Source organism: Vidua macroura, chromosome 3 (genome assembly GCF_024509145.1).
Source record: "Vidua macroura isolate BioBank_ID:100142 chromosome 3, ASM2450914v1, whole genome shotgun sequence".
Taxonomy (NCBI): Eukaryota; Metazoa; Chordata; class Aves; order Passeriformes; family Viduidae; genus Vidua; species Vidua macroura.
The window spans coordinates 71,385,832-71,412,040 of record NC_071573.1 but is presented as its reverse complement, the minus strand read 5'-3'; the positions used below and the strand labels follow the sequence as shown (position 1 = coordinate 71,412,040).

Below are 26,209 nucleotides of genomic sequence, written 5' to 3'. Positions count from 1 at the left end.
GCCGCGGTGCCCGCCCACCCGGCGGATCCAGGCGGCGGGGCAGCGCCGCGGCTCTCCCAGCTGACGCACGGGGCCGAAAGGAAGGGGAAAAAAAATAAAATAATAACAGTGATGTAAAAAAACCAACGCGGGTGGGCTGGGCGGGGCAGGGTCCGCAGGTAGGGCCCCACCTCCCGCGCTGTGAGAGGGGCCGGCGGAGGGAGGGAGGGGCTGGTACGTGAGCGAGGGCGGGCGGGCGAGCGGCGGGCGGGCCAGGGCGAGCGGAGCGCGCGGCTGTGGCAGGCGGCCCCCCAGCGTTCCCCAACGGCAAGAGCAGCAGCACCTGTGACAGCCGGGGGAGGGAGGAGCGGGAGGGGAGCGGCGGCTGGAGGTGTGAGTCAGTCTCCCGGGGACCCGGCCGCTGGAAGGAAGGAGAAATGTTTACTCTGTAGAAATGAGCCAGGTTTGCCGCCGCCGGTGGGCTTCGGTGTGGAAACGCGCGCGGACTCTGCCCCGGTAAGGAGCGCGATGCCGTCCCCTCTTTCACCCCCGTCTCCACCTCCGCGGCTCTTGCTTCTCGCCCGTCCCGGCGCCCGCGGGACGGAGCAAAAGTTTCCTCGTCGCCTCTCCCGGATCGGGAGCGCTCCTCTGATCGGCATTAACCCTTTCGCTCCGCCGCGCAGCTGTCACGCCCCCGGCCTGAGTTTCGCTGTTCATCCCCTCTTCCCCTTCTACGCCGAGGGTCCGGCACTGTCGCACTGCTTGCCTCGACCGCGGTCAGGACGGGGCACGGGGCTGGTCCGGAGGCGGCGGCGGCCGCGCCTGCGGTGGGGGCTGTGTATTCCCGCGACCCCCGCCTCAGCCTCGTCGGGCGGCTCGGCTGTGCCTCCCGGGAGGGCCGGTCCCGGGGGGCGCCGGGGGTCTTCCCCGAACCCACAGTCAGCCCTTAACCTCTTTGTCGGAAGATCGTGCGCTTTCAGTCTTCGTGTTTCGTTTTTCCCGGAGGAGGGGTGTGAATTTCATAGTAGCTGCGCATCCAAAAAGGAAAAATGAAGGGAATTTACGCCGGATTGAGCGTTATTCTCAGCTACCGGCGTAGGCACAGATTTTGGTTCCTCATGAACCTTACGGAAGGACCCCGACCCTAATACATGTTCGGGGATAGGTTAGATAACAGTGCTTCTGTCCTGAACAGACAGAGGGGCTGAAGGACTTGCTGAAACTATTCTGCTAGGCTCATATCCACTGCTTTGGGATACTAATTCTAGGAGGCACCATCAAAATCAAAAGGGATAGAATAACATTTTAAACAATTATTTATTTTATTTATTTCCCCTGCTCCTTTTCTGGTTTGACCCCCCAGGAACATGTTGCAGTGCTTTGTGCAGGGCTGCTGCTGCTACAGTGATGCTGGCAGGATGTCGGCTTTCTCAGCCTTCCATGCCAAAGGATAAGGGGACGTCAGGAGGAGGCGGGGGGGCCAGGTTGTTTTGAAAGTTGTTTGTGTGTTGAAAGCCGGTGGGAAAGTTCAGGCTTCCCCATTTGGAAGAGGCAAGGCTGGGTTCCGCTCTTCCAACATGCGCTTTCCATTTTTAGCTTCATTCAGACGCAGACAGCAGTTCCTTTCCTCTTCCTCTCCTTGTTTGTGTGACACTTTTCTGAGGCAGCTTTTCCACAGGCAACTAAGTGGTCTCACGGCCATGACCCCACATTTTCTTCAGCACGGAATATAATTTTCTCTCTGAAGCATTAAGGAAAGGGTCTGAAAAAGGTAAAGTGGTTGTCACAGCCTAGGGATTTTCTCCTCTTTGTTTTTGTTCCCTCGTTACTACAGAGGCTGGCATTTTAAAGTGCTGCTTCAGTCAGAGCAGCTTCGTTTACACTGCTTTTTGGCTATTACTCAACTGTACCAACTATCCTGCATACGCTTTTAAAGTGTCACAGACTACTGTATTAGTCACACTGTATCAACGGAAACCACAACACTGAAGGACAATGAGGATTAAAGGCTGTTTTCTTTTTTTCCAGGCTGCTACACCGTGTAGCTCGGACGCTGTGAGTTTCAAGAATCTGGTGAAAGGGAGAGAGTGGACAATGAAAATGGACATGGAGGATGCTGACATGACTCTGTGGACAGAGGCTGATTTTGAAGAGAAGTGCACATATATTGTAAATGATCATCCGCTGGATCCCAGTGCCGATGGAGGCACTCTAACTCAGGCAGAGGCTTCCTTGCCAAGGAACTTGACTTTCAAATACGCATCTAACTGCAAAGAGGTAAGCGGCAGTGCTCTGGGGAAGGTTGGAGTCAGACAAGCCAAATCACAGCGCTTTGGAAAGCGTGTGCTCACCCTGTCTTTTATTCTTTAGCATACACACACACACACCCTACCAACAACAACAAATGCTGCCCCGCTGGCCTTTAATATGCGACCCTAATAACTCTTTTAAGAAACTGTGTGCTGGTCATCTGTTGTGTAATATTTTCACTGAAAATTGTAGCCAACCTATCCCTGAAACTGGTTCTGTACCAATTCGCAAACAGTTAAATTTTCACACAATTTGAACAGCATCTGAATAAGCATATTTAAACTGTGGGGTAGTTCTTTGTGCCAATTTCTAGGCTGCTGTTTGCCAGGACCATTCATTGCCTCTGGCTCAGAGATTAAAGTGCCTCGGTTGTCCAATAAATAGCTTTAAAAAAGTAAAGGGAAAAAAAAAAAAAAAACCAAACAAATTCCTGGAAATGTGTTTAATTATTTCTTTTTGTTTTCCCTTTGGTTATGAAATTGCTTTATTCTTTTCGTGAGCTTGTTGTATTCCCAACTTCCTAAATTCTTAAAAACTCTGGCATGTCAGTTAAGGAAGTAAATGGCAGAACTGTAGCAAGCTTGACAAGTGTGGTCGTAGCTTAAATTAACTTTTGTTTATCTGGGACAGTATCTTCACCGGTAGCTAGCCGTGTGAGTCTGTTCCATCCTTGTCCCTGGAGTGGGTACATTCTTTGTTGTTGTTTCAGAAGGGCTGGAAAGAAACAAGCCTGGATGAGCAATTTGGTTTTGTGTTTACTCCTTCGTATAGAGTAGCTATTATAGCTAGGTGTGATGTTCAGTAGCGTAACAACCCAGGGGACAACCCTTCATTTCTCCCTGTGCTGAGACTTGTGGTATAGCAACTATTACCTGTGCTTCTGCTTGGGCTAAACATACTGACCACAGAGCTGAAAAGAAGAGGTACACTCATCCATGCCTATCAAATATTTCCTTCCAGAGCAGGTACTTGTTTAATCCTCTGTACAGAAATAGGGCCAGACCCCCAGCTGAAGGGTGTTGACACCATGGAATTTAGCTTGGCAGCGCCTAAAAGAGTGCCAAGTACATTTGGTAAGAAGTTAAAGCTAAATTCTCCTTAAAATCTCTCTTCTCTTCCCATCTGCCCTGCCCTGCCCTGCAGAACTTTGGCAGAGAAAGGTCATGCTCCAGAAAAAAAGTGTGAAACGTGGTTTTGTGTTATTGCATTGCTAGATAGGTCTTAGTTTGGTGTGAAGAGGGAAATAAAACTGAGACTTTGCCATGGGATACAGGAGGATTTCTTGATTGAAGGATGAGCTTGCAGTGTGACAGCTCGGGTCGGTCCTTGGCTGCCGGCTGATGACTGATTGGCTGCTGAGGCTGCTTGCTCTCTCTGCCCCTGTAGAGTCCTGCTGCTGTGGCTGGAGACATCCAGAGAGCTTTCAAAATTCCCAACACTGTGTTTGGAAACACCAAGGTGTAATTTCCTTATTCCCTGGCTCAGGTCAGTGAATCAGGAGGATTGCTGCCATCTCTGTATAAGAGGTGGGGGGAGAGAGAAGTTGTTGAAAGATTGCTGGTTCGTTCTTGTAAAATGTGACCCGTGCAGCTCCCTGCTAGTGGGAGTCTGAATATAGGACATCCTCCTTTTGTTCTCCAAAGCTCCCCCTGCTCTTTCATTTGTGCTGAATTGCACCTACCCTAAGAAGCAATCGGAGCTTTTAAACCCTGACTCTTCAAGGTAGCTCTGAAAGGAAGGGCCGATATGATGTGCTCTTTTGCCAACCTTCTGTGAAGGCTACATTCTGGTGAATGTACAGACAGGTCTCATTTGCTACTTGTCCTCAGGGTGAAGTAGTTGTAAATGGCATAATCCGCTTGTGTGCTAGGAACTTCTGACATGAAACCCTGTACTTTTTTTTCTGTCTGCCTTCCAAGTTCGATTTTGTTTAGTGGGGTCAGGACTGGGTACATGTGTCGCTTTTGCGTGTTGGTGTTTGTGGGTCAGTGAGGGAGCCTGATTCTGGTTTTGACCTCATGGAAAACCACTGGAGTCCTGACAGTTTGGGAGAGTGGGTTTTTTTCACTTGCAAAAGGATGAGGTAAGACTTTGAGGGATGCATACGTGCAGGTTTGCCAGTGGGTTTCAGATGTGAGCTGTCTTCATTGTTAACTTTGGAGAGAGCTATGGCTTCATCTGGTTGAGAGTTTAAAATGCTGAGTCAGTTTATTGTCAAAAAAAAACATATATAATATATCGCTTGTGAAATGCTGATACTGTCATGATTAGATCATTAAATTCTAGCTCTGTCACGATTAGTATCGTATCTCTGGCTGGAGCAGGAAAAGTACTGCGTGCCTGCTTAGGAGGGAGGAAGTAGGGCCGCTGCTGTTTGGGGAGGGCTGCTTTTTCTATATCTTCTCCTTGCATGTTTTGTGGAGCTCCTCTTTAAAGGTTTATGCAATTTGCAAGGGAGCCCATGACACGTCATCATACTCTTGTTTATTCTTGGATCTTGATCAGGGACTTTTCTAAAGAACACATTTTTTGCTGTGAGTTCACAGAATGTGTCAGCATTTTAAAAAATGAATTACTACTGCTCATAACATTTTAGGCTGTTAGATTTACATGAAGTCATTTATTTATTTCTATGCGTGAATTATTTATACTTTCCCCCAGTTTTGGCAATTGTCAAAAAATGATGAAATGTGGTGTCGGGCTTATGCTCTGGAAGGCCATATGTGAATGATCTTTTCATGCAGACATTTAAAAATTTTTTTTTTCAATAATCTTCCCTTTGGTCTCAGTGCTTAAAGCCCAAACAGCCCTTCTTGATATAAAATGACAGTTACTCTGATGTCTTGAATATTACTAGTATCTCATCCTGGTGTGTGAGCTTTGACTGAGGAAAACATCTCTGCAAACCACCCATTACTGTTGCATATCTCTGATAAGGCGATTTCTTAAAGACAGACCCTGAATCAGTGATTTTGGTGAAAGCAGTGATTTTGAGCTGTTATGAACTGTGCCTCACTGACCTCAGACACTTGCTCTCCCCTATTGCTTTTATTTATTTTTTATGTGGTTGCCGAGGAAGCCATCTGAAAGCATTCTATTTTGTGGCATAACTTTTAGAAAATTGGTCACTGAATAAAGGGGTAAAAAAACACGTAACTATAGAACTAGTAGCTAAAAAGAAATTGAAATCAGTGTTAATTCAGGACACATGACGGCCTGCCCTGTTTGCGTGTGGAGAATACTGTTGTTTTAATGAAGCCAATAAGAGTTTGTTTGGTGTTGTGTTTTTTTTAAAAGCAGGTTAGTGGTCCCATTGCAAAATACCCTCCCCTTGCAGAATCAGCAGGAGTCGTTTTATTTCAGTGCCCTCTCCCCAAACAAAGATGTAGGAGCGCTGATCTTCCAAAGCGCCATCTCAGATCAGATTTGGGAGCGGAGCCCAGCCGACTCATGCCCGGGGCCGCGGGCAGGCCGGGATGCGCTGAGCGGGCCAGGCGGGCCCCCGGCGTGCCCGGCCCCCGGCGCCGCATTAGGACCCTGGTCAGTTCCAGGGCCGCGGTCCCGGGCGGCCGCCGGCCCCGGGCTCCCCCCGCCGGGCAGCCCCGCCGGCAGCCGCGCTGTCCCCGCCGGCGCGCCCGGGCGCCGCTCGGGCAGTGGGCTCCGGCTGACGCCGGGCTGCACCTCCCTGCTGGAAATGCTGTTGTGCTGAGAGGAGGGACGCGGCGGAGTGCTGGGAGCTTTGAAGGGAGAAGGGGCAAGCGCCTGTGGAGAGGAACTATGGGGGAGAAGCAGCCCGTGCGCTGCCGTGCGGCGAGGTGCGGGCCCCGCAGCGAGCGCCCGGGCGGCGGCAGCGGCAGAAGGGCTCCGCTTCTGGGGAGCGCCCGCGCCCGGCTCCCCGCGGCTCCCGGGAAGGGCTCCCCGCCGGGCGGAGCGGCGCGCTGGAGGACACCTGGCGGACGCAGCTCCGAAGTGCCGCTCTGGCACAGCCCTCCGGCGGCTCGGGGGCGGCTCACCCCCGGCTCCGGACCCGGAGCTGCGCCGCTGTCCTGTCTGCCAGTCCTCGGCAGCTCCCTGCTTCCTGGCCTCTTCTTAAGCCGCACCAGCTGAGCTGCGGCGGGGCAGGAGCCCCTTTTGGCTGCGGCAGGGGGGGCTGCTGGCAGGCTGGAGCCAGGCTGCGTTGGCACTGCTGGTGGCCTTCTCCTGGAGGGTGCCCCTCATCGATCCTAACAGCTGAGCTTGTGAGGGAACCGTGGAGGCCGAGAATTGCTGGCCTGAGAGCCACTGCCAGCTAAAGTCATCTGGACAGCTTTATAGTCTGGTTTAGCAAAACTTCAGTGTTGGCACACACAGATGTGCAGAACCTCTTCTGCCAAGTTCTTATGGGTACAGGCTGAGAAATCATCTTTGCTTCTCCCCTGGCACAGCTGAACACAAATGCTGTCTATAAGGTGGATATCAAAAAGTATCTGCTGTGTCAGAGAGTGTTTCAAGTTGACTAGTTCAAGGAGTGATTTCTAGAGATTCTGAGAATTTCATTAAAGTTGTTTTAATTAAGGCCAAGATATTTTTAAAACCATGAAAAATCTCAAGCCATCATGCAGTAAAACTGGTAGGGTGCACTTGTAGCTTAGTTGTGAACTTTTCTTGAGAGGGCAAATGGATGTAAATTAAGATATATAGGGAAAATGAGAAGAACATCTGCCTTTTTCAGCTCTCTATGAGACATGTACAAGCAAGACAAAAATAAAACTGAGCTACTGAGCATGCTTCAGCATATGGTAGGTGTAAGAAAATTTCTGGAAGTCCCTCTTCTCTCTCTTCAGTCCAGCTGCGCAGATCAATGGAGCATTTAACTACCTCTGCTGTTGATGTTTTAATTTTTTTTTTCTTTGTAGTGTGCTGAAAACACATGTTAAAATGCAAACGAGTACAAACAGCCACCACGTACACCCAGCAATCTGTTTCCAGGTGATTCCTTGAATCCATGGCTGTTATTTGGCCCCTTTGTTTTGACATTTAACAGGAAATTATGCTAGGTGTTCATTTTTTACTGGGATTTTTAATCTTGACCAGTACACAGGCAAGGATTTCTGTCTGCCTCTCACTTATACATTAAGGATCACACAATATAAGAAAACGTAGCATGAGAAAATCAGAAGGCTTAGCTAATTTGTGAAGCACTGTCTACATACAGTCCAGAGTTTCTACCACCTTTTGCTGAGAAGGACTGTTAAAAGAGATAGAAGAGCCCTCTGAAGTGAGTTTTCTGTAGGGTCTGGCAAGTGCTAATCTGCTTTGGTAAGGACATTGATTCCTTGTGGGGTACAGACAGCAGTAATCCCAGTTCTCAGTCTTCCTCAGCTACTTCTGGTGTTCCTGTCTTGTTCTGAAATCCTGGCAAGCAAAAAGACAAGTGGCAAGGTGTGTGGCAAGATGTTTAATACATTTTGCTATAAGAGTTTATAATATATTTGGTTTAAATACCAAATTAATGGGCTTTTTACCTTCTTTTTTTTTTCTAGTATCTGAGCAGCAAGATCACTCTTGCAAAGGCTTGGGGTTTTTGGTTTACAAAACTGTTGGTTTTCTAACATTGTTTAGATACATTAAATTTAAGAAGATTGGTGAGAAACAGAGAGACAAAACCAATAACTCAGCAGTGTTTTGCAAAGGGTTACTCCAAGGCACGTTCTTCTGAATAATGATGAATTGCTTCCTGATTTGTGGTCAGTGACTTTTTTTGGTATAATTACTGTCAAGAAGGAAGCTGAACAACCAGAGTACATTTCTTAGACTTAGCATAGTGGAGCATTTTCTTCAAAATCCTTACACCTTTTTTGACCAAACCCACTTAATATATGTTACTGGAACTGATGATTCCTTTTTGTACAAGAAAGTGACCTGTGAGTATATGTCCTAGAGCCATTTCATATTCTGTTTTATATGCCACTGTATGCTGGTAAGAGAACTGAAGGTTGTCCTTTTTGGTGTTCTCCTTTCAGCTATCAGGGCGGGTATAGACCAAAGAATGGAGGGGGGTGGAGGGTGGTTTCATTTTGATCTGGAAGAGCAGTCATTCCAGTTCCTAACTTATTAGAAAAGCAAGCTCTGTAGCAGTAAAGTGATTGATAGATATTGCATATTTTTGTTTGCTGGAGCTAGACTTTTAGGAGTTGCGTTTGATAGGAAAAATAACTTCTGAAGATACTTGACAGTCTGTGTACATTTTGCTTACTGTTTCTTCTTTTAAATGTATTTCCAAAAAGCACATTTTTAAGGTGGTATTCATCATTAGCTTCCACATGTCTCAGTAAATTGCTAGTACCTAACAAAACTGTTCGTATAGTAACCAACACAATTGTTCATTTATTCATTTCTGTTTTGCTGACCTGTCACAAAAAATTTCTCACACTGTTTGCTTTACTTTGTTATGTTTGGGGGACAGGGAGAAGAGGGAGACTTCTCATTTTTCTACTGGCAATGGACTGATCCTGTGCTGCTCTTCTTGTAGGTCACTGGAGTGATAAGCAAAGAGTACATCCCAAAAGGAACACGCTTTGGACCCCTGGTAGGAGAGATCTATACCAGTGATACTGTTCCCAAGAATGCAAACAGAAAATACTTTTGGCGGGTAAGTAGGAAAAAACAGCACCACGTTGTTGCAGTGAGCAGATCACTAAATGAGTATGGCTGAGAAGCTGGGTCACTTCCTGCTGTGTGATGCAGGGGACAGCCTCTGTATGTGGCCAGACACAAACAGGGCCAGTGGGTGAATTAAGCCGAGTAAAAGCCTGGCTGTCTTGGATGTAGGGACAGTGTGGGTGGAGATGCACAGCACTTCCTGGCTTGTTCTTCCAAAATGTATTGGTGCTGATTCTGTAAAGAAATAGTTCTGCTGCTTGCTGTAAGGACAGGTTATTTTGCATTTCTTCACAACGGAAAGTCATTCTGATTTATGCAAGTATCATGTCCTTGATTTTTCCCACCATGAAGAAGCTGTTAAAGTACTGCATAAACTTTCACTCTAGAATTATGATACATTTTCTGACATTTTTCCTGCTTCTTGTATAGAGCTGCTATAACACAGTGGTGGTAGTCTTCAGCATGTATCATTCAATTCATAATTTTTTCTCCTCAGAATTGTTAAAAGAGCAGCTCATGGATTTTAGCAAAGGGAAAAGAGACAAACACCAGAGGTGGTGCCTAATTTGCACTCCACAGTATAAGCTGGAAGAAAGCAGTAGCCAATGTTTTGGCGTGGGCAGTCTGTGCTGTGGAATTTGCTTCCAGTTTATCAGTGGACATAATCCTCATTTTCCTTACAGACACATTATTAATTGTTAGAGAACATTCCTTCAGCCCCATCTCATTCCATTGATTTGTTTTGCTGCCTTCTAGCCATGTAGGTTGTGTCTAAATCCGTGGATTTGGGACTGTGTCCAAGCCTCTGCACTCAGATGCCTGCCTGCCTTAGTAATATCCCAACCTCATATCCAGGTGAAACCCAGGGCATGCACCAGCATTCCCCACACCCTTTCTTCCTACATAATTGAATCATTTTGGTTTTCTCAGATCATCTTTGTACAATGTAATACAGCATTGCACAGGCAGTTATTTGCATGAGTGTTTTTACAGAGCAGGCAACTGTTTTCACATTAATAAGGCCACAAAATGTATCTTTTTGCTGAACTTTTTGGGAGCTTGTGTCCAGTCTAGAAAGAGACCCGGAGGCTGACACAGGGAAGAGGGGCTGATAAGCATCTTACGGGACTTCACTGCAGTGAGAAAGATGACATAATTCTTATGATGTGATTTTAAGCCTTAATGCGGAGGGATCCTCAGAAATAATATCCTAGGAGCCATCATTAAATTCCCTGTTAGAATCTCTTGATTTGTTCAAGACAGACTGCTGCACTGAAAATTAATTCCTTCCTAGGGGTCTGACATAGGCTTGCAAAGGAAATTGTGGGAGATAACTTCCCACATGTTATTAAATGCATCCTGGGCTCGCTGGCAGGAGCGGGAACATCTGCTGGGCGCCCGGGGACGCTGCCCGCGCCAGGGGAGCGGGGCCGCGGGGCCCGCGTCATTTCTGGGAACCGCGCCGTGACTCAGCACATCTGGGCGCGCCTTCCCCAGAATAGGTGGGAGCTGGGGGCTGCCTCTGCCGGGGAGTCGGAGCTGTGGCCTGACGTGGGAGCGGTGGAAGGCTGGTTTGGGAAGTGGTGGCAGGCGTCAAGCGCCAGAGCCCCGCGTTCCTGGAAGTTTGCGAGCCGGGGTGAGCAGAGAAACCCGATGGCTCCTCTTGATGCAACACAACTCGCCCGGCTCTCTTCCATTTTCTCATAACAAACACACCGCAAAATCTCTCGCAAGCTGCTTTGATGAGGCCACATGTATTTCCCCCTTCTCAGTTTACAGGAAGTTACTCTTAAAGAAAGTGATTCTGGTGTTTACGGCCCGCGTTAAAGGGCCAGGCCGCCTCCCCTCTCTGCCCGCCGGGCTTCGGGGAGCACAGGAGAGTCCCGGCCGGCCGGAGGGCGCTGCCCGGCCAGGGAGGTGCGGGAGGCAGTGCTGAGAGCACACGGGCAGCAACACCCTGTGGAGTGTTTTCTCCCCGAGATAAGCTGTCTCCCCTTTGGAAAGGCATTTCCTGCTCAGCGAGGTGCGTTACTGGTGCAAGCTGCTCCCACTTCAAGATCTGGCTTTTGCCTGGTCATCTGTTTCCCGAAAACCAGGAACCCCATTTCATCCAGCATGGAGCTAGTTGCCCTTCAGAGTTAGCAGGGTGTTTTTACAAGCGTGTTTCCTGGATTTCTCTTGAGTTTTTTGTTTTTGTTTTTGTTTTTTTTTGTTTTGTTTTGTTTTTTGTTTTTGTTTTTTTTTTGTTGTTTTTTTTTGTTTGTTTGGGTTTTTTTTGTTGTTTTTTTTAATAATTCTCTTATTCTTACAGTTTCAAGAAACTAGCTTCTGTCAGTGATGGGAACTTCTTTCCCCCAAAACCGCTAAGCAGTTTTCAGATTCATGTTTTCTTGCCCCTCTGTGGACAAGTCAGAACATGTCCTTTAGTAGGAAAAGTGACATCTCATGGGCTAACCCCTCACCAGGTCTTCTTTCAGTTATGGCAGGTGAATTTCATCTTTGCCTCGCCCAGCCTTCCTACAAAAGGGTTACAGTTCAACTATGAGCAAGTGTTGCTTTAGGACTTTGGGGGGTGGAGAATGTTTGCATAGTTTAAACCTTTGGGTGGAGGTGGTAGGAAACTGCAAGTACAGAGGCCATAGAAAGAGGCGAGAAGAACTCTGACATAGCACAGCCAGTCAGTCTTTTACACAGGTGACTCAAAGCATTAATGCAAGCATGCACTCAGACCTGCAGTCATCAGCATCACCCACTTGTTGATCAGAGCACCAGGAAAAGGACTCTAAGGTAGACGGTTCACACAGAGAGAGTACTCTGCATTTCAGATTTTGGGTCTTGTTTTCCAAAGCTAGCAGGGACACAGGCTAAGATTAAATGGAAAAGGTGACTGTGGACTTGCCTTTAAATACCTTCTTAACTCAGAGGCTGTCATTGTTGGAAAGGCAGGAACACAGCTTGGACTCTTACTTCAGTAATATATGCTCATCTTAAAAAAAAAAAAAAAAAAGAAGAAAGGGAGCTTATCACTTTTCCCCTCTGGACTCTGTGCGTAAATGTTGCATATTGTGCCTATATATATGTATATATATTCATAAGCACCTCCTCTCTCTTCCAGATCTATTCAAGTGGTGAACTTCACCACTTCATTGATGGATTTAACGAGGACAAGAGCAACTGGATGCGTTATGTAAACCCTGGCTACTCTGTTCAGGAGCAGAACTTGGCTGCTTGTCAGAATGGAATGAACATCTACTTCTATACCATCAAGCCCATCCCTGCCAACCAAGAGCTGCTTGTGTGGTATTGCCGAGACTTTGCAGAGAGGCTGCACTATCCCCCCTCCAGAGAGCTGACAATGATGAACCTCAGTAAGTGGATTACAGTATAAACAAGGAATGCTAGTAATGTCTCTTCTGCCTATACGATCTAATAATGAGTTGTATAATTACACAGCTGCATCATCTGTTGTGTCACAGGGGGTAGCTTGGAGTGGAAAAGGGGAATTAAAAAACCCAACACAAGAGATTGAGTTCCCTGTGCCTGTTCAAATGGAAAGGGATTATAAAATCTGAATCTGAGTCTTACCTGGTGAAATTCTGGACAGACAACCTGACCTCTGTCTTGGTTCACTCTCAGACTTTGCAATTTCAGATCTCACAGTGTGTTGAGCAAAAGTCTGCTTTGGTAGCATATACTAAAAGCTGTCCACTCATGCTCCCAAAGGGCTGCCCTCACTGTACCAGGAAGTGGCAACATGCCATGACTCTGTCTAGGTGTCTGACAAAATACATGTTTACTGCATAATGCACTTTGAGCCTTGCATCTACCCTTACTTATCTTATGGGAGCAAACCTCCTGTGCTCTTCTTATTCTGGTTACTTGTGTTTTAAGCTTAGTGTACTTTGTCCCCATTTCTTGACTTTTATTGCAGCTTTCATTTTCTGTTCAAAAATAATAGCACTGGTAGCAGAGGGAAGAGGTGTTTCCAGGAGTTTGTGTTCCTCTGTGGTTTCTGATTATTTCCAGCCTTGGTGCTTTGCTTCTCGTTTAATCACTGCCTGATGCCTTACCCAGAGCCCCTTCTAGAGAAGAAAAGACTCTTGCTGACTTCTCAGTGGACTCTTAGGCTACTTCCCCTGCTGCTACTCTAAGATAGAGCAGAGTATTCTTTTGTCCTTCTGCCAGTGACTACATTGAAACTTGAAGGAAAAACTGCAAGCAGGTGTTTTGGTTTTTTTTTGTTTTGTTTTGTTTTGGTGTCTTTTTTCGTTTGTTTGTTTTTTTGTTTTTTTTTTTAATAAAAATAACTATTTACAGTTATGTGGCAACAAGGGATGGTTCATAAAATATCAGTTTTACTTCGGGAATCATTAGAATCCCATATTATAAAACTTAGATCACACATTCAGATTAATCAAAAGTACATCTATACTCTGTTGGTGTCATCCTTTCAGTAGCTTCTTGTCTTTCCCTACAAACTAATAGAAGAAAATTCGTTGTCTCCTATTGACAGAGGGAAGAGAGGGAGGGAATGTCTTATGCAGCTATATTTTCTATTCAAAAACTATGTCACTGATTCTGTCATCTTTGCATATATGTAATTTCACCGCTGTCTGTGCAATTTTATTTCCTGATGTAATGAACTGTTGGCTTTTCAGTGGGACCTGGAGGTGAGATGAGCATGCAGAGCTCTGGTGGATGAGGAGTTTGCTAAAATCTAGTCAGGCACATTTGGTCACTAGCTAGGAGGATACACAAACGCAGGATGGGTTTCCTGCATCTGCTGGCATTGTAGGCTTCCTTGCAGAAGTAGCAATTAATGTATTTGTAAAGTGTTTCTTACTCTGTCCAGTTACTCTTAATCAGGTCAAAACTAGGGGTGTCTGGACATGGCAGAATAACTGATTTTAGTAAAAGTAGTAGGCTCAGTATAAGGATTTAATGAAATGGGAACCTGAGCCACAATTTTGTAGTTCAGCCTTAATATTTGCAGTATTTCCAGATGATGAGTTTGAAATAGACGTTCTTTTCTTTAAGATAATTGCATTTAAACCATTTAGAAATTTTATGTTGGCTCCTTCCACCTAAAGAAAATAGCAGTTCAGAAAATGAGAAATACTTTTCACTTTTTTTTTTTTTCTTTTCCCCTCATTCTTGTGAGCAGCACATTCAGGCCTAAAGCCTGCAGATGGGCCAAAACCTTACAGGTACCATAAAGATTGAGGTTTTCTGAAGTTAGCTTTTTGAAAAGTGTGGAAGAAAAATCCAAAACTCTCCCAAAGATCCTTATTTGCCAAATTCCCTGTAGCAATGGTGTAAGCAGGGGTGGTTTTTCCAGCATTAGTACTGGAACCAGATGAGTTTACTGTGAATGCCAGCACTGTTTAGCTTTCTTCTGCTCTTTCTCCCCGGTCACTAGTTAAATCTAGAATTAGAGAGCATCATACTGCCTCTCCAGCCTCTCTCTGTCACAAAGGCTGGTCAAGGTACCCTGGCACAGCATTCATCCATGAGTAAAGTGCAGGAGTTTATCCCCAGTTCACTGGCACCCTGTACCTGCTAGAGATGTGGGGCTTTGGCCCAGCAAGACATCTGAACACAGCCTTGCTAGAGGGGACCCCCTCCTCCCCCCACAACCTGTTAGGAAGTCAGGAAAGTCCTCTCCAGCCAAATGGATTGCTAATAATTTGGTGTTTAAAGTGGTATGGCTTCCCTCAGAAGAGCAGGGGTGCATCACCAGCTCTCACAGCCTGTGCCTGCTGAGTTTGGCACCCGCTGAGGAGGAGGGAGGGAAAGCTGGGGTCCAGGTCCCAAGAGGCAAGTTGAAGTCAGGGCCTCCTCCCATGGGATACATGCTGGTGTGGGTGGGGGGCAGCCAGTGGCCATGGTGTGTTGCACCCAGATCACTCTCTTCGCTGTGTCTTGGGTGTGCAGTGCACACTGGTGCCCGTGGGAGGCTTTGGAAGAGTCGTACCTTGGCTGGCTGCCCAGCACAGGAGAGGCCACCTGGGACACACACCTACAGAGACCTTCCAGTCTTGCCAACTTAAAATATAGGCAGCTGCTTTAAGTGCCTCAAGGGTTTGGGGATCACAGCCTTAGAGTTCAGCACCTTAGTTCCTCTTTAGGCACCAGAGCAGGATGGGCCTCTGGGGAAAAATGTATCAGGGAATTTCTCTGGCTTTATTTCCTGTAATTAGTGGCCTCAAAAATGAGAGAACTACCACTTTAGAGCATAAATGTATTTACACACCCACATGTAACATCTACTTGCCTCTGTAACAGCAAACTTTCAAATTAAAGGTAACTTCCCCAGCATTAGCTCATTTGTGCCGCAGAAGGAAAGCATCCAGATGCAAGACAGCAATTAGGGATGTACTTAGTTGTGGGTTTAACCCTGTCCTCTGTGTTTTCCTGAATTGGGGCCTTTGACCCAGTCCTTCAGACGCTGGAGCACACACCTACCTTCATGGCCATGATTAGCTCCGAGTGGAGCTACGTAACTTCAAATGGATGTTGAAGTGCCTGCAAGGAGTTGCACAATAGTGGTAGAGGCAAGACTCCACATTATCCCAGTGCTGGAAACTCAAGTGTCATTCCCTTCCTGCCTGTTTTGAGGCCTCTGATGTTTTCTGTCAAGATTTGAGATGTCACCTTCAGATGGTGCCGTTATCCAGTAAATAGTTTTAAGTATGGTGGCACAAGATTTCTGTATTCTGCTAAAAATAAATTTTCAGTAATTAATTAAATGTGCTTAACCTCATTCAACTGCTCCTTCAGATTGTCTTTTTGTCTGTGATATTTTATTTAGCAAACACTGAGGAAATTTGCTTTGGCAGTTCCAAACGGTTTAGAATTTCATTCTTACCTCAACATGGGAGGATTATTTTAGGATGGAGGGGTGGAGAGGGTAACAGTTAAAAAAAAAAAAAACAAAAACCAAAACCAAACAACAAAAACCCAACAAAATCCAAACAATTGCATTGACTCAGGACATGACTATTTGATAATAATTTGTTCATATATTGCAATCATATGATGCAACTTCCTGCTGCTCATGTCATGTTTGTCTCCTCAGTCAAGTACAGGCAGGTGACATCTTTTGGTCAAGCTTCAGAAAAAAGTTCAAGCTGGGGGAAGATAATTTGCATATTTGCAAAATATGTGGCAATCTTTTTGTTTCATTAACAGGTTTAGTGAGACATTATTTAAAATGTTTCCGGTTCTATGAAGATTAACTTTTTCATGCTTTTTTCTTAAATACAATTTATTCGTCTCTTCTTCCTGCTGGCCCTGACATGCTGGCCGTTAGCTCAGCCCTGTCACTCGCTTTCCCTTTTGTTTATGGGCAGTTTCACTTTCTGGTTTTGAAGCTTTTCTGTTTGGGTTGAGAGGAAACATCTGCACTTGCTTAAAAAAATGCCTCCTGGAATGTTCAAAAGGGCTCAGGAAAAATGATTTTTAAATGATATGAGAAGTTGTCTTCACAAAATCAAAATTTGGGGGCTGAAGTTGTCTTAATATTGAGAATTATTTGAAGGCTCCCAGAAAGCCCTTCTCTGAGCAAAAAGTTTTCAAAGGCATGTCACACTGCCACAGACACATTTAGAAAACAGATGATCAAATTTTGTACTTGTAAATGTTGGTCTCTGTTCTCATTTTGAGTGGAAACAGTCTTTGTTTTGCCCGCTTCGCAACTTCGAGGTTCTCTTTCTACTAGGAAAAGAGGTGCTTAATTTAGATCGAAAATGTGAATCGGCATAATTAAGCTCTACCACTCGAAGTGTTCAGTACCATCTCACTCCTGAAATTACTATTGCAATTACTGTCTGCCTACAACCGTTTTTCAAGTTTTTAGAAAAGAACAGATCATTGTTTTTATGAAATGTTTCTCAGGCTACAGCTCAGAGCACAAGAACCGAGAGCAAAGTCTATAGCTCTGCAGTAGTCTGTAGCTGGAACACCCACACTGGAGTGACTTCAGGCAGCTCCTTCACCCAAGTTTTATTAATACTTAAAAGTAACAGAAGTTTTGTCCCTTTTCCTCTTGCATGCACTCACTAATCTCAGATCTGAGCAAATAATCTGTTGACCTCAGAAGTGGATCAGGCTCCTCAATAGGCACGTTTGGGGTTTTTTTCCTTTCTACTCCCCCCCCCCCCTCAGATCAGTAACTTAAAAATGCAGCTGCACCATTCTTGTTTTGTCATGATTCTCTTTTCTGTGTGTCCCTCTGACCACAGAAACTAGACAGATCTTGGAAGAGTATGTGCCTCTATTTACTGTATATATATGTATGTATGTGTGTATATATGGGGGTTGAGGGGAGAAATGCATTTCAGGAGTGAATAGGAGACATTCTGATTGGAAAAGCCTTAAATCTAAGATCACAAGTTCAAAAAAAAAATCCATTTTAAAGAAATATATCTCTTTAACTTTGAAGTATGGCTCCTTTAAGAGCAACAAGAAAGGTTGTAAACCTCTCAATCAATTTCAGCCCTGGTTTAAATTCACCTTCAGTATAAAACTCATGGACATTACCTTCTCTTATTTTACACAGTGCTGACACACTTGTTTATGTTTTGATCTCTCTGGTGTTCCCAAGTGTCCTTTGTGCTCAAGTAATAAGGGAAAAAGCCAGGAGGGGATTTATGGACCAAAGATAGCTTGCAAACTAACGAGACCTGTCACAGTTAGACTTGGAAAATTATCTTTAAATATCACAACTTCTGCCTAAACATGGAAATTAGTAAGAGGGACAGCTTTACCGGGAAAATTCAGAAGGGAAGAAAAGAGCAATTTTCTTTAGTCAGTCAAGAGTGAGCATGGATTGTTGCACAAAGAAAGTTACGATCTCTGCATGAGCTTCCTTTCTGTCACTCCTGGGCTTGCTCCTGCACATAAGGCACGTACATCCCCATCCTCACATTTAACCTTGTGACAGTGGGAGCTCTTTCTCCAGCTGAAGAGGCCCCAGTTTCTCTATCACTTTTCCAGCACCACCAGTATTTCTCCTTCCTCTTCCCCTCCCCCTGGGTTTTTTTCTTTAAAAGAGAAAAGTGTCAATTTGAACTTCCTGCTTGACAGACCCCACTGAGAAACTGATACGGGCCTGATAACGTGGTATTTATTTATTTTTCCTGCTGCAAGGCTTCACAAGTCCTGCCTCCCACCCCCATGTCCAGTTTTCAATACTGCTGGTCTTGATACTTCCTGATGCTGATAGTGTCACCAAGAATGTTTGCTCTGAGACACTGCTGTGGTGAAAGGCAGCTGATAAGAACATACAGATAATATTATTCACAGTGCCATTACAGAGTTTTTTGAACGTAGTAGGACCTCTATGCTATGCCCAAAAATCTGGCTGACATTTAGGAAATCAGTTACCAGTCCACAAGTACAGACAAAATTACCAAAGAAAGTGAATGTTTTTTAAAGCCAGAAAACACAACATGTTATTACTTTATTTTTGATACAGCTCTGCATTAAATTTTGGACACCAAGAGAAGTAACTGGAAAGCTGTGACCTTATGTATGCATATGCTTGCTGTACAACACATTTAAGTTTTATCATAAATATTTTAATTGAACTTAACTGTGTTCAATTGCATTTCACTGGAGCTTGAAAATATACAAACTACTCAAAAATCTCAAACTAAATTTTCTTGTTTCTAGTCTAATGCCATTTCAAAAAGAATGCTACTGTAAAGTGGGTTGCTGTAAGTAGGAGCATGCTTTGCAAGCAGCTGTTTTCTTGGATATGTTTAATAAATGGCTGTTTCTTTGCCTTATAGGGTAATGTTGCCAAATGATAGATTCCATCAGGGTAGTGAATAGTGAAGCAAAGAATCTGTGTTGAAAGTGGCGTGGTCATTGCCTGTTGTCACGTTCCTCACTTGGTTCAGATGATCCTCCAAAAATCAGAAATAACCGTTTCTCACCTCAGATAGTGAAGTAAGAACAGTCAGTCATGGAAGCAGAAACGTGGCTAAAGGACTGCAGTGTTGTTGAGTCACATACCTACTGGTGTTGGCTTCTACCTCCTGATGGAAAGCCTTGCACTAACTATGATTATGAAACCTTCTTGTAGTTTTCCCCCCTTTAATAAAATATCTTACAAGTAATCAAGATTATGTAACAAAGATAAAGGCAGATTTGTTTTTCTACTGAAGTCATCTTTCAGTGTGCTGTTAAGATTGTATAATGTCCAGACAGCAAGGTCTTTGAATACAGATAGAGTATGTGCTGAACTGAAATGAATGTATGCTAGTTTCTATTTCCTTCTAAATACATATTTCTTTTCCCTTTTTTTTAAAGCACATTTCAACTTAAGCTGGAGCCAACCAGTCTTGCTTTCTTTTGCTTTGCTTCAGCATTTTTTTTATAAAATACAGCTGTAAGCAGAGGAGTTTTGCATAGACTGAATGCCACAGAAATCTGCAGTAAATAGTCTGCTTTGTTGTAGATGTTCCTAAGCAGTATATTTAATGAGTAATGATCTGTTTACTGATGGAGAATACCTTCTCTTTGAAGAAGGCTTTCATCCTAGCCAGCCATGGTTTTTTTGGTACTGTAAGTAATTGAACTGGCTGGTGAAGTGACTGCTGCGGTTTGGCAAAACCCGATTTGTCATGCCTTGTTATTTTACTGAGGAACATTTCTGGGAGCTTGTGTTCTGCAAAGTCCTTCAGTTAAACCTGTTTTGTGAACAAATGCTCATTACCACATTTATTAGAAATACTGCTTAAAGAGACATTCAGCAGCAAAGCTAGGCAAATTTAAGGGGGAAGGAAGGTGAAATCAGTTTCCGGAGTGGAGGCTGGCACTCTGCAAATGCATCATCATCCAGATCTTATGTACTGGTCAGTATCCCTTAAATTAACAATGCTCTTTATTAACACTTAATACCAGCAGGCATTTCTTCACACAGCCATTAGTTTTGTGGCAAGTTGAATGATTGCTCGTCTCTGAGAGTAGCCCTTCCTTCCCACTAAACTTGTAGGGGTTAGATTCTGTTTTGAAAAGAGATAACACCAGTGACATATCTAAATAATCATTATCTTGTTTTTGTATTTCAGCACAAACCCACATTAATCCAAAGCAGCACAGCGCTGATAAAGATGAGCTTTATCAGAAAAGCGTCCCAAAGAAGGAGCACAGTGTGAAAGAAATCCTGAAAATGGAATCCAATCCTCCTAAAGGAAAAGACTTCTTTCAGACCAACATTTCACCAGTTACTCCAGAAAAAGACTTGGACGATTTACGTAAGAACTATAGCCCGGAGAGGTGTTTCTTCCCTCGAGTTGTCTACCCGATCCGACCTCACATTCCAGAAGACTATCTGAAAGCTTCTTTAGCATATGGCATGGACAGACCCAGCTACATTACTCACTCGCCCATCCAGGCATCTACTACGCCAAGTCCTTCCGGGAGGAGCAGCCCAGACCAAAGTTTAAAAAGTTCAAGCCCTCACAGTAGTCCGGGGGTCACAGTTTCACCTCTGGCACCTACTTCCCAAGAGCACAGAGAGCCATACTCTTACTTGAACGGATCATATGGCTCAGAAGGATTGGGGTCTTATCCTGGATATGCACCCCCTGGCCACCTCTCACCTGCCTTTCTACCGTCCTATAACCCCCATTACCCCAAATTCCTGTTACCTCCATTCAATATGAGCTGTAATAACCTGAGCGCTTTGAACAATATCAATGGCATCAACAATTTCAATCTCTTCCCAAGGATGTACCCTCTTTATGGCAACCTGCTCAGCGGAGGTAGCCTTTCCCACCACATGCTCAACCCCACCACGCTCCCCAGCTCATTGCCCAGTGAAGGAGGCCGTCGATTGCTGCAGCCTGATCATCCGAGAGACTTCCTCATACCAGCACCCAACAGTGCCTTCTCTGTCACAGGCGCTGCTGCCAGCATGAAGGACAAGCCATGCAGCCCTACCAGTGGGTCCCCCACCGCTGGTACAGCAGCCAGTTCGGAACACATAATGCAACCTAAACCTACCTCAGTGGTGTTGGCTGCCACCGGCGGTGAAGAAGCCATGAATCTCATTAAAAGTAAGAGGAATGTGACTGGTTACAAAACCCTCCCATACCCACTGAAAAAGCAGAATGGGAAGATCAAGTACGAATGCAATGTTTGCTCCAAGACCTTTGGCCAGCTCTCCAATCTGAAGGTAGGCAGCGGAGAATAAGACAGGAGAGCCTTCTTTGAAGGCTCGGATTTCTCCCTGTAGGTTTTCGAGGAAAAGCAGGGTCAGGTCTCCCTTGCTTGTTAGGCTGTTTACGCGTCTGGGCTTAATACAGCATCCCCCTGCAAGAAAGCGTGGTTGTGTGCTTTAATACTGACGCCACCTAATTAACTAGATAACATTGTACTTTGGCAATGGGACTCTTCCGCTGACTTTAGGAAACATCTGAAAGCACTTTTGTTGTAGTAGTGGAAACTGCAAATTGTTAATTGCTTTGTCTCTCCCTAGGTGCACCTCCGAGTACACAGTGGAGAGAGACCATTTAAATGCCAGACTTGCAATAAGGGCTTCACGCAGCTGGCTCACCTCCAGAAGCACTATCTGGTACACACGGGAGAAAAACCCCACGAGTGTCAGGTATGTAACACAGAGAGAGAGGTGATTCCTTCGGAGGGGGTTTTGCACACCCCCTACAGTGTGCAGGGAGGGCTGAGGGACAAATTTTTGGCTGCTCAGAGAGCCAGAATCTGCACCACAGCCGGGCCCAGCCCTGGTGCAGCAGCGTCTGTGACACAGCACGATTGCCTGCAGCCTGCTAGAGCAACACCTGCCTGATACAGTTTTGCCATCAGCCACATTCAAAATGACATTCAGCAATATTTAAATAAAAAAGGTGGGGATTTTTTTCCCTTTGTGAGAAAGTGTGAAGATATAGAAAGCTGCTGCTTCATCCTGCCGTCTCCTCCTAGGTGTCTGTGATTTGAACTATAAAATCGCCTCCCACTCATTTGCTGTTTCTCTGCCACCCCCCACACTAGGTTTGTCACAAGCGGTTCAGCAGCACCAGCAATCTCAAAACCCACCTGCGGCTCCACTCTGGAGAGAAGCCTTACCAGTGCAAGCTCTGCCCAGCCAAATTCACCCAGTTTGTGCACCTGAAGCTGCACAAGCGTCTCCACACCCGGGAACGCCCCCATAAATGCATCCACTGCCACAAGAGCTACATTCACCTCTGCAGCCTCCAGGTCCACCTGAAGGGCAACTGCCCCGTCGCCCCGGCCTCTGGCCTCTCCATGGAGGACCTGAACCGAATCAATGAGGAGATTGAGAAGTTTGACATCAGTGACAATGCTGACAAGCTGGAAGAAGTGGAGGACAATATCGACTTAACATCGATCGTGGAGAAGGATATACTGACCATGCTCAGGAGGGAAATGGAAGGAGCTAACCTTAAAGTCTCTCTACAGAGGAACCTGGGAAATGGGCTTATCTCCTCAGGATGCAACCTTTACGAGTCATCAGATATGTCAGTTATGAAGTTGCCTCATGGTCACCCACTACCTCTGTTACCTGTAAAGGTCAAGCAAGAAACAATTGAACCAATGGACCCTTAAGACTTTTTGGCAAAGTGATTTTTTTTATTTATGACTTGGCAAGTCAGGGTGCCTGTAGCAGTTGCTTGTACATAGTTTCAATGCTGCAAAGCAGTCTTGGCTTACAGTAGTTTCCCTACGCTCTCCAGCTGAAAGGAACTCCAAAGTTACTGTTTTCTCAGGGCATAAAAAGGGGCAAAGGACTCTGCATTGCCTCGCCAGTTACTAAGAGACAATCATCTATTCATAATTATTTTTTCAATGATAGTACTTCATAATTTATTATGCAATTAATCATTCTAAAAGCAATAATTAGGAAAATGTTTACAATGACTGGAAAAATTCATTGTAATTTTTACTTTAAATGTTTTTTTTTTTTTGTTTTATGGCCATTCTTTGTAGATATTTTTTTTCTGCACATCTGTTTTAAGAACCTAAGATTAGGGTTTCAGTAAATATGTTTTATGTACCGATGTCTTTTAAACAAATGTGGTTTTTCATATTGCCAAAGTTGGACATGTGACATACAGAATCCTAGATGCTGTTGGTTTGAAAAAAAATGCTGTGTACTTTCATGAGCAAATCACCCCACTGGGAACTGAAAAGGAGAAAAAAATAGCAAACCAACAACCCAGAGTAGCAGCAAGCAGGGAAGAAACTTTTTCTCCTGCCTCTCTGAGGGGAGGAGAAAGATTCTTCTACCTGCAGCTCTCCCTGGAACAGATGCGGCACAGCAAACACTGACCTGCCATGGACAAAACCACAGGTTTTTAGAACACAGCTCCAGCCCCACACATTGTCATGTAACTTTAAGACCAAAGGAACACATGAACTTAAAGTGGCTTTTCCAAAATAAAATCTCACTTACATTTTTTTGTTTCCAAAAGCAGTTTAAAAGCAAAGACACAAATATTATTCTGCCTAAAAGGGGGGTTAGGGCAGATTTCTTTCTTGGGATTTTTGTTTTATTTTGGGTTTTTTTTTTGGCCAGAGCCTTCCAGGGATAATTAAAAAAAAAAAAAAAAAAAAAAAAAAGATGGTCAGATTCCCTGAGTAAGAAGGGGTTCAGTTTTACTTGTATTTTTCTCTCCCACTTTGCCTGGGTAGAAGTGGGGAACAAAGTCCTTTCCTGGCACATAAATTTTTTTTCTTCCTTCCTGTACGACTCAGATTTTTCTCAGTATTTGTGTTTGTACATTTTGTGGTTAATTTAATTAAAGAAGAAAAGGGCATTGCAAAGTTGTTGAACAACAATTACCTCAGTGCTTGTGTCCAGTGGTGCAGACAATGCTGTTTTACCTAAATGCTTTGCTACTTTAGAGAAGAAACCAAAATGTGCACAGGGAAAGATAGAATGCACATCCTTTTATCTTTTTGTTTTGCTAAGCCCAAAGATGATATGGTGATGTTTGAGGTGTAGCAAAGAATACATGTATATTTATAGATATATTTATACCACTATACGATATATGTATATGTATATATATTTATACCACTTAAGTTGTGAGCCAAACCATGTAATAAAACTTATTTTTCATCTAAGTGTGAAAATCAAATGTTATCCCAGTTTTGCAAATAACCAGTGACCTCAAAACCAGAAGGTTGTACCAAGGCATTTATCACTTGCAAATACACATGCGCAGCTGAAGGCGAAGCTGGAACTTGCAAACACATGAATGACATGTTCCTGCATCCACGTGTGGATTTGGTGGGAATGATCCTGTTTGCAGGCCAGGGCTCCTTCAGTCCTGTGCTCTCCTGGCAGTTTGCACGGGGGAGGAAGGAGGCTGGTGGTCAGTCAACAGACAACCAGAAAATATAACTGAAAGAACTTGAAAAGAAGCCAAATATGACCAGTGCGTGATGTGGTCACAAATCACAGTAAGGGTAGGATGGAAGTCTGGTGGGACAAGGTCCTTGTCTCATTGTGCCCTGCCACTAAGGAGTTGCACAATCAACTCACACAAACATAAGTAGCATTATTACACACCTCACCTTCCTGTGTCCCTTTTTGTCTGGTTATGTTCTTTAAAAAAAAATTTAGAAGTCCACCTCAAGAATTCAGGATTCGGTGGTCTTCTTTACAGCAAACTTCAATTTAATGCCTTCTGTTAAAAAAAACAGACAATCCTGAAATACAAGTCTCTAAACACAGTTTTTGAAGGACTCCAGTTCATTACATTTCCACTCCTGCAAATTGTGAGGCTGACATCTTTTAAATGTAGCAATAGTTCATAAATATAGTACTTAATTGTAGGATAAACCAAAGTATCACTACTCTGTCACTGGACACACACTTTTCCTATTATTGCCTGTAGTGCTTTCTTGTATTTGATACAAAATTTACAAGAATTTATATGCATCAGCTTTAAGAATTGTTACTTCTCTTTACTGTTTCCCCCTCCCCTTAGACGTTTTACATGTGAATGTAGCAACAATCAACAGTGTTTTTGGGGGTTTTTTTGTCTCTCTTAAGAAAGACTCTGACCAAAGTTAACAGGCTTTTTACTTTGCTAGAACAACAAACTATTATATGTTTACGTATTGGTTTACATCATTATTTATGTGCAAATTGTCAAATGTAAATTAAATATAAGTGTTCATTGCTTTACTGATGCTTCCCTTGTCTTCAATCTCTCTGCACCAGCTGGATGCACAGCCTGGTTGTGGCCCCAACGCTGGTACACTGAGGGTGATGGTGTCTTCAGCAGTGCTGACTCCTGCCTTTGTGGGTTCTGATTTTGTCTCATTGAAAGGTGCAAACAGCAATGCCAGAGCTGAATACCCTGGCTTCATTTTGTACAGAGGTTTCCTCAGTTTAAGCCAATACCTATTTTTAGAAAAAAAAAACCCCAAGAATTTTCAGTGTTTCAATGGAAATACTTGAATGCTATCTGCCTCAGAAATACATGACCAGGGTTCTCATTTACATTTTTCCAAATGATTGTCATTTCTGGCCTGAAACCCTAACCACTGGGACCACAATGACACACTCAAAATGCCAGTGTGAGACCACTTAGTCCTGTCTCAGCATGGTGGGAACTGCATTCAAAACAAACGTGGATCTGTTGTAAGTGCTCACAAAGGAGATGTGAACACTGCACTAAATCCAGGGGAAGGTCAAGTGTCCATCCCTCCCTCCCCACCTCAGCCCAAGAGCAACAGCAGGCCAGGATGCCCCAGAAAGCTAATTCAACATTTGCTACTTCCATCATTTACCGTGAGATCTAAACCAGAGAGGCCATGTGCTGCCCTGCCCTACCTGAATGTTAAAGAAATAACGTTCCTGCACATATTGAGACACTCAGTGCCGTATGATGTTTTAAAAGTATTTCACTGTCCTCTTAAAAAAATTCATTTAAACATCTGTCTCAAGAATTTGAAATACTGCCAACACTGAACTGTGGAGTTAAGAAAACCAGAGCACTGTTGTCATAAACGTGCCAAATGCAGCATGTTATATTCCTATATTCGACAGAGCTATTGCTGTAATAATTTTAAAAAAAAACATAGGATAACCATTACCGCCATAAATCATACTTCATTACTTGGCAAAGCGTTACGTTGTGCTGGAGAGTTATGTCCTGGGGACACTTGTAAGCTTTAGAAGATGTTTAATAAAACACATTACATAAAAAGACAATGCACGTTATAGATCTCAGCCTCGCGAGGCCGAGCGCGGCAGCTGCTGCCTTGGGTTCTG

At 44.4% G+C, this 26,209-nt stretch overlaps 1 protein-coding gene across 2 annotated transcripts; it reads left to right on the top strand.

Moving 5' to 3' along the window:
• Positions 1-337: 337 nt before the first annotated feature.
• On the top strand, positions 338-25,117 carry PRDM1 (PR/SET domain 1). 2 transcript variants are annotated; one of them, XM_053974004.1, is made up of 7 exons: positions 338-495; positions 2,008-2,256; positions 8,801-8,920; positions 12,047-12,299; positions 20,010-21,118; positions 21,422-21,550; positions 21,952-25,117. In XM_053974004.1, the coding sequence occupies exons 2-7, from the start codon at positions 2,074-2,076 to the stop codon at positions 22,525-22,527; spliced, it is 2,370 nt and encodes a 789-aa protein (XP_053829979.1). In that variant the 5' UTR covers positions 338-495; positions 2,008-2,073; the 3' UTR covers positions 22,528-25,117. The 2 variants fall into 2 exon arrangements, with proteins under 2 accessions (XP_053829979.1, XP_053829978.1); XM_053974003.1 differs by lacking the exon at positions 338-495 and having other exon boundaries at positions 1,975-2,256.
• Positions 25,118-26,209: the final 1,092 nt, after the last annotated feature.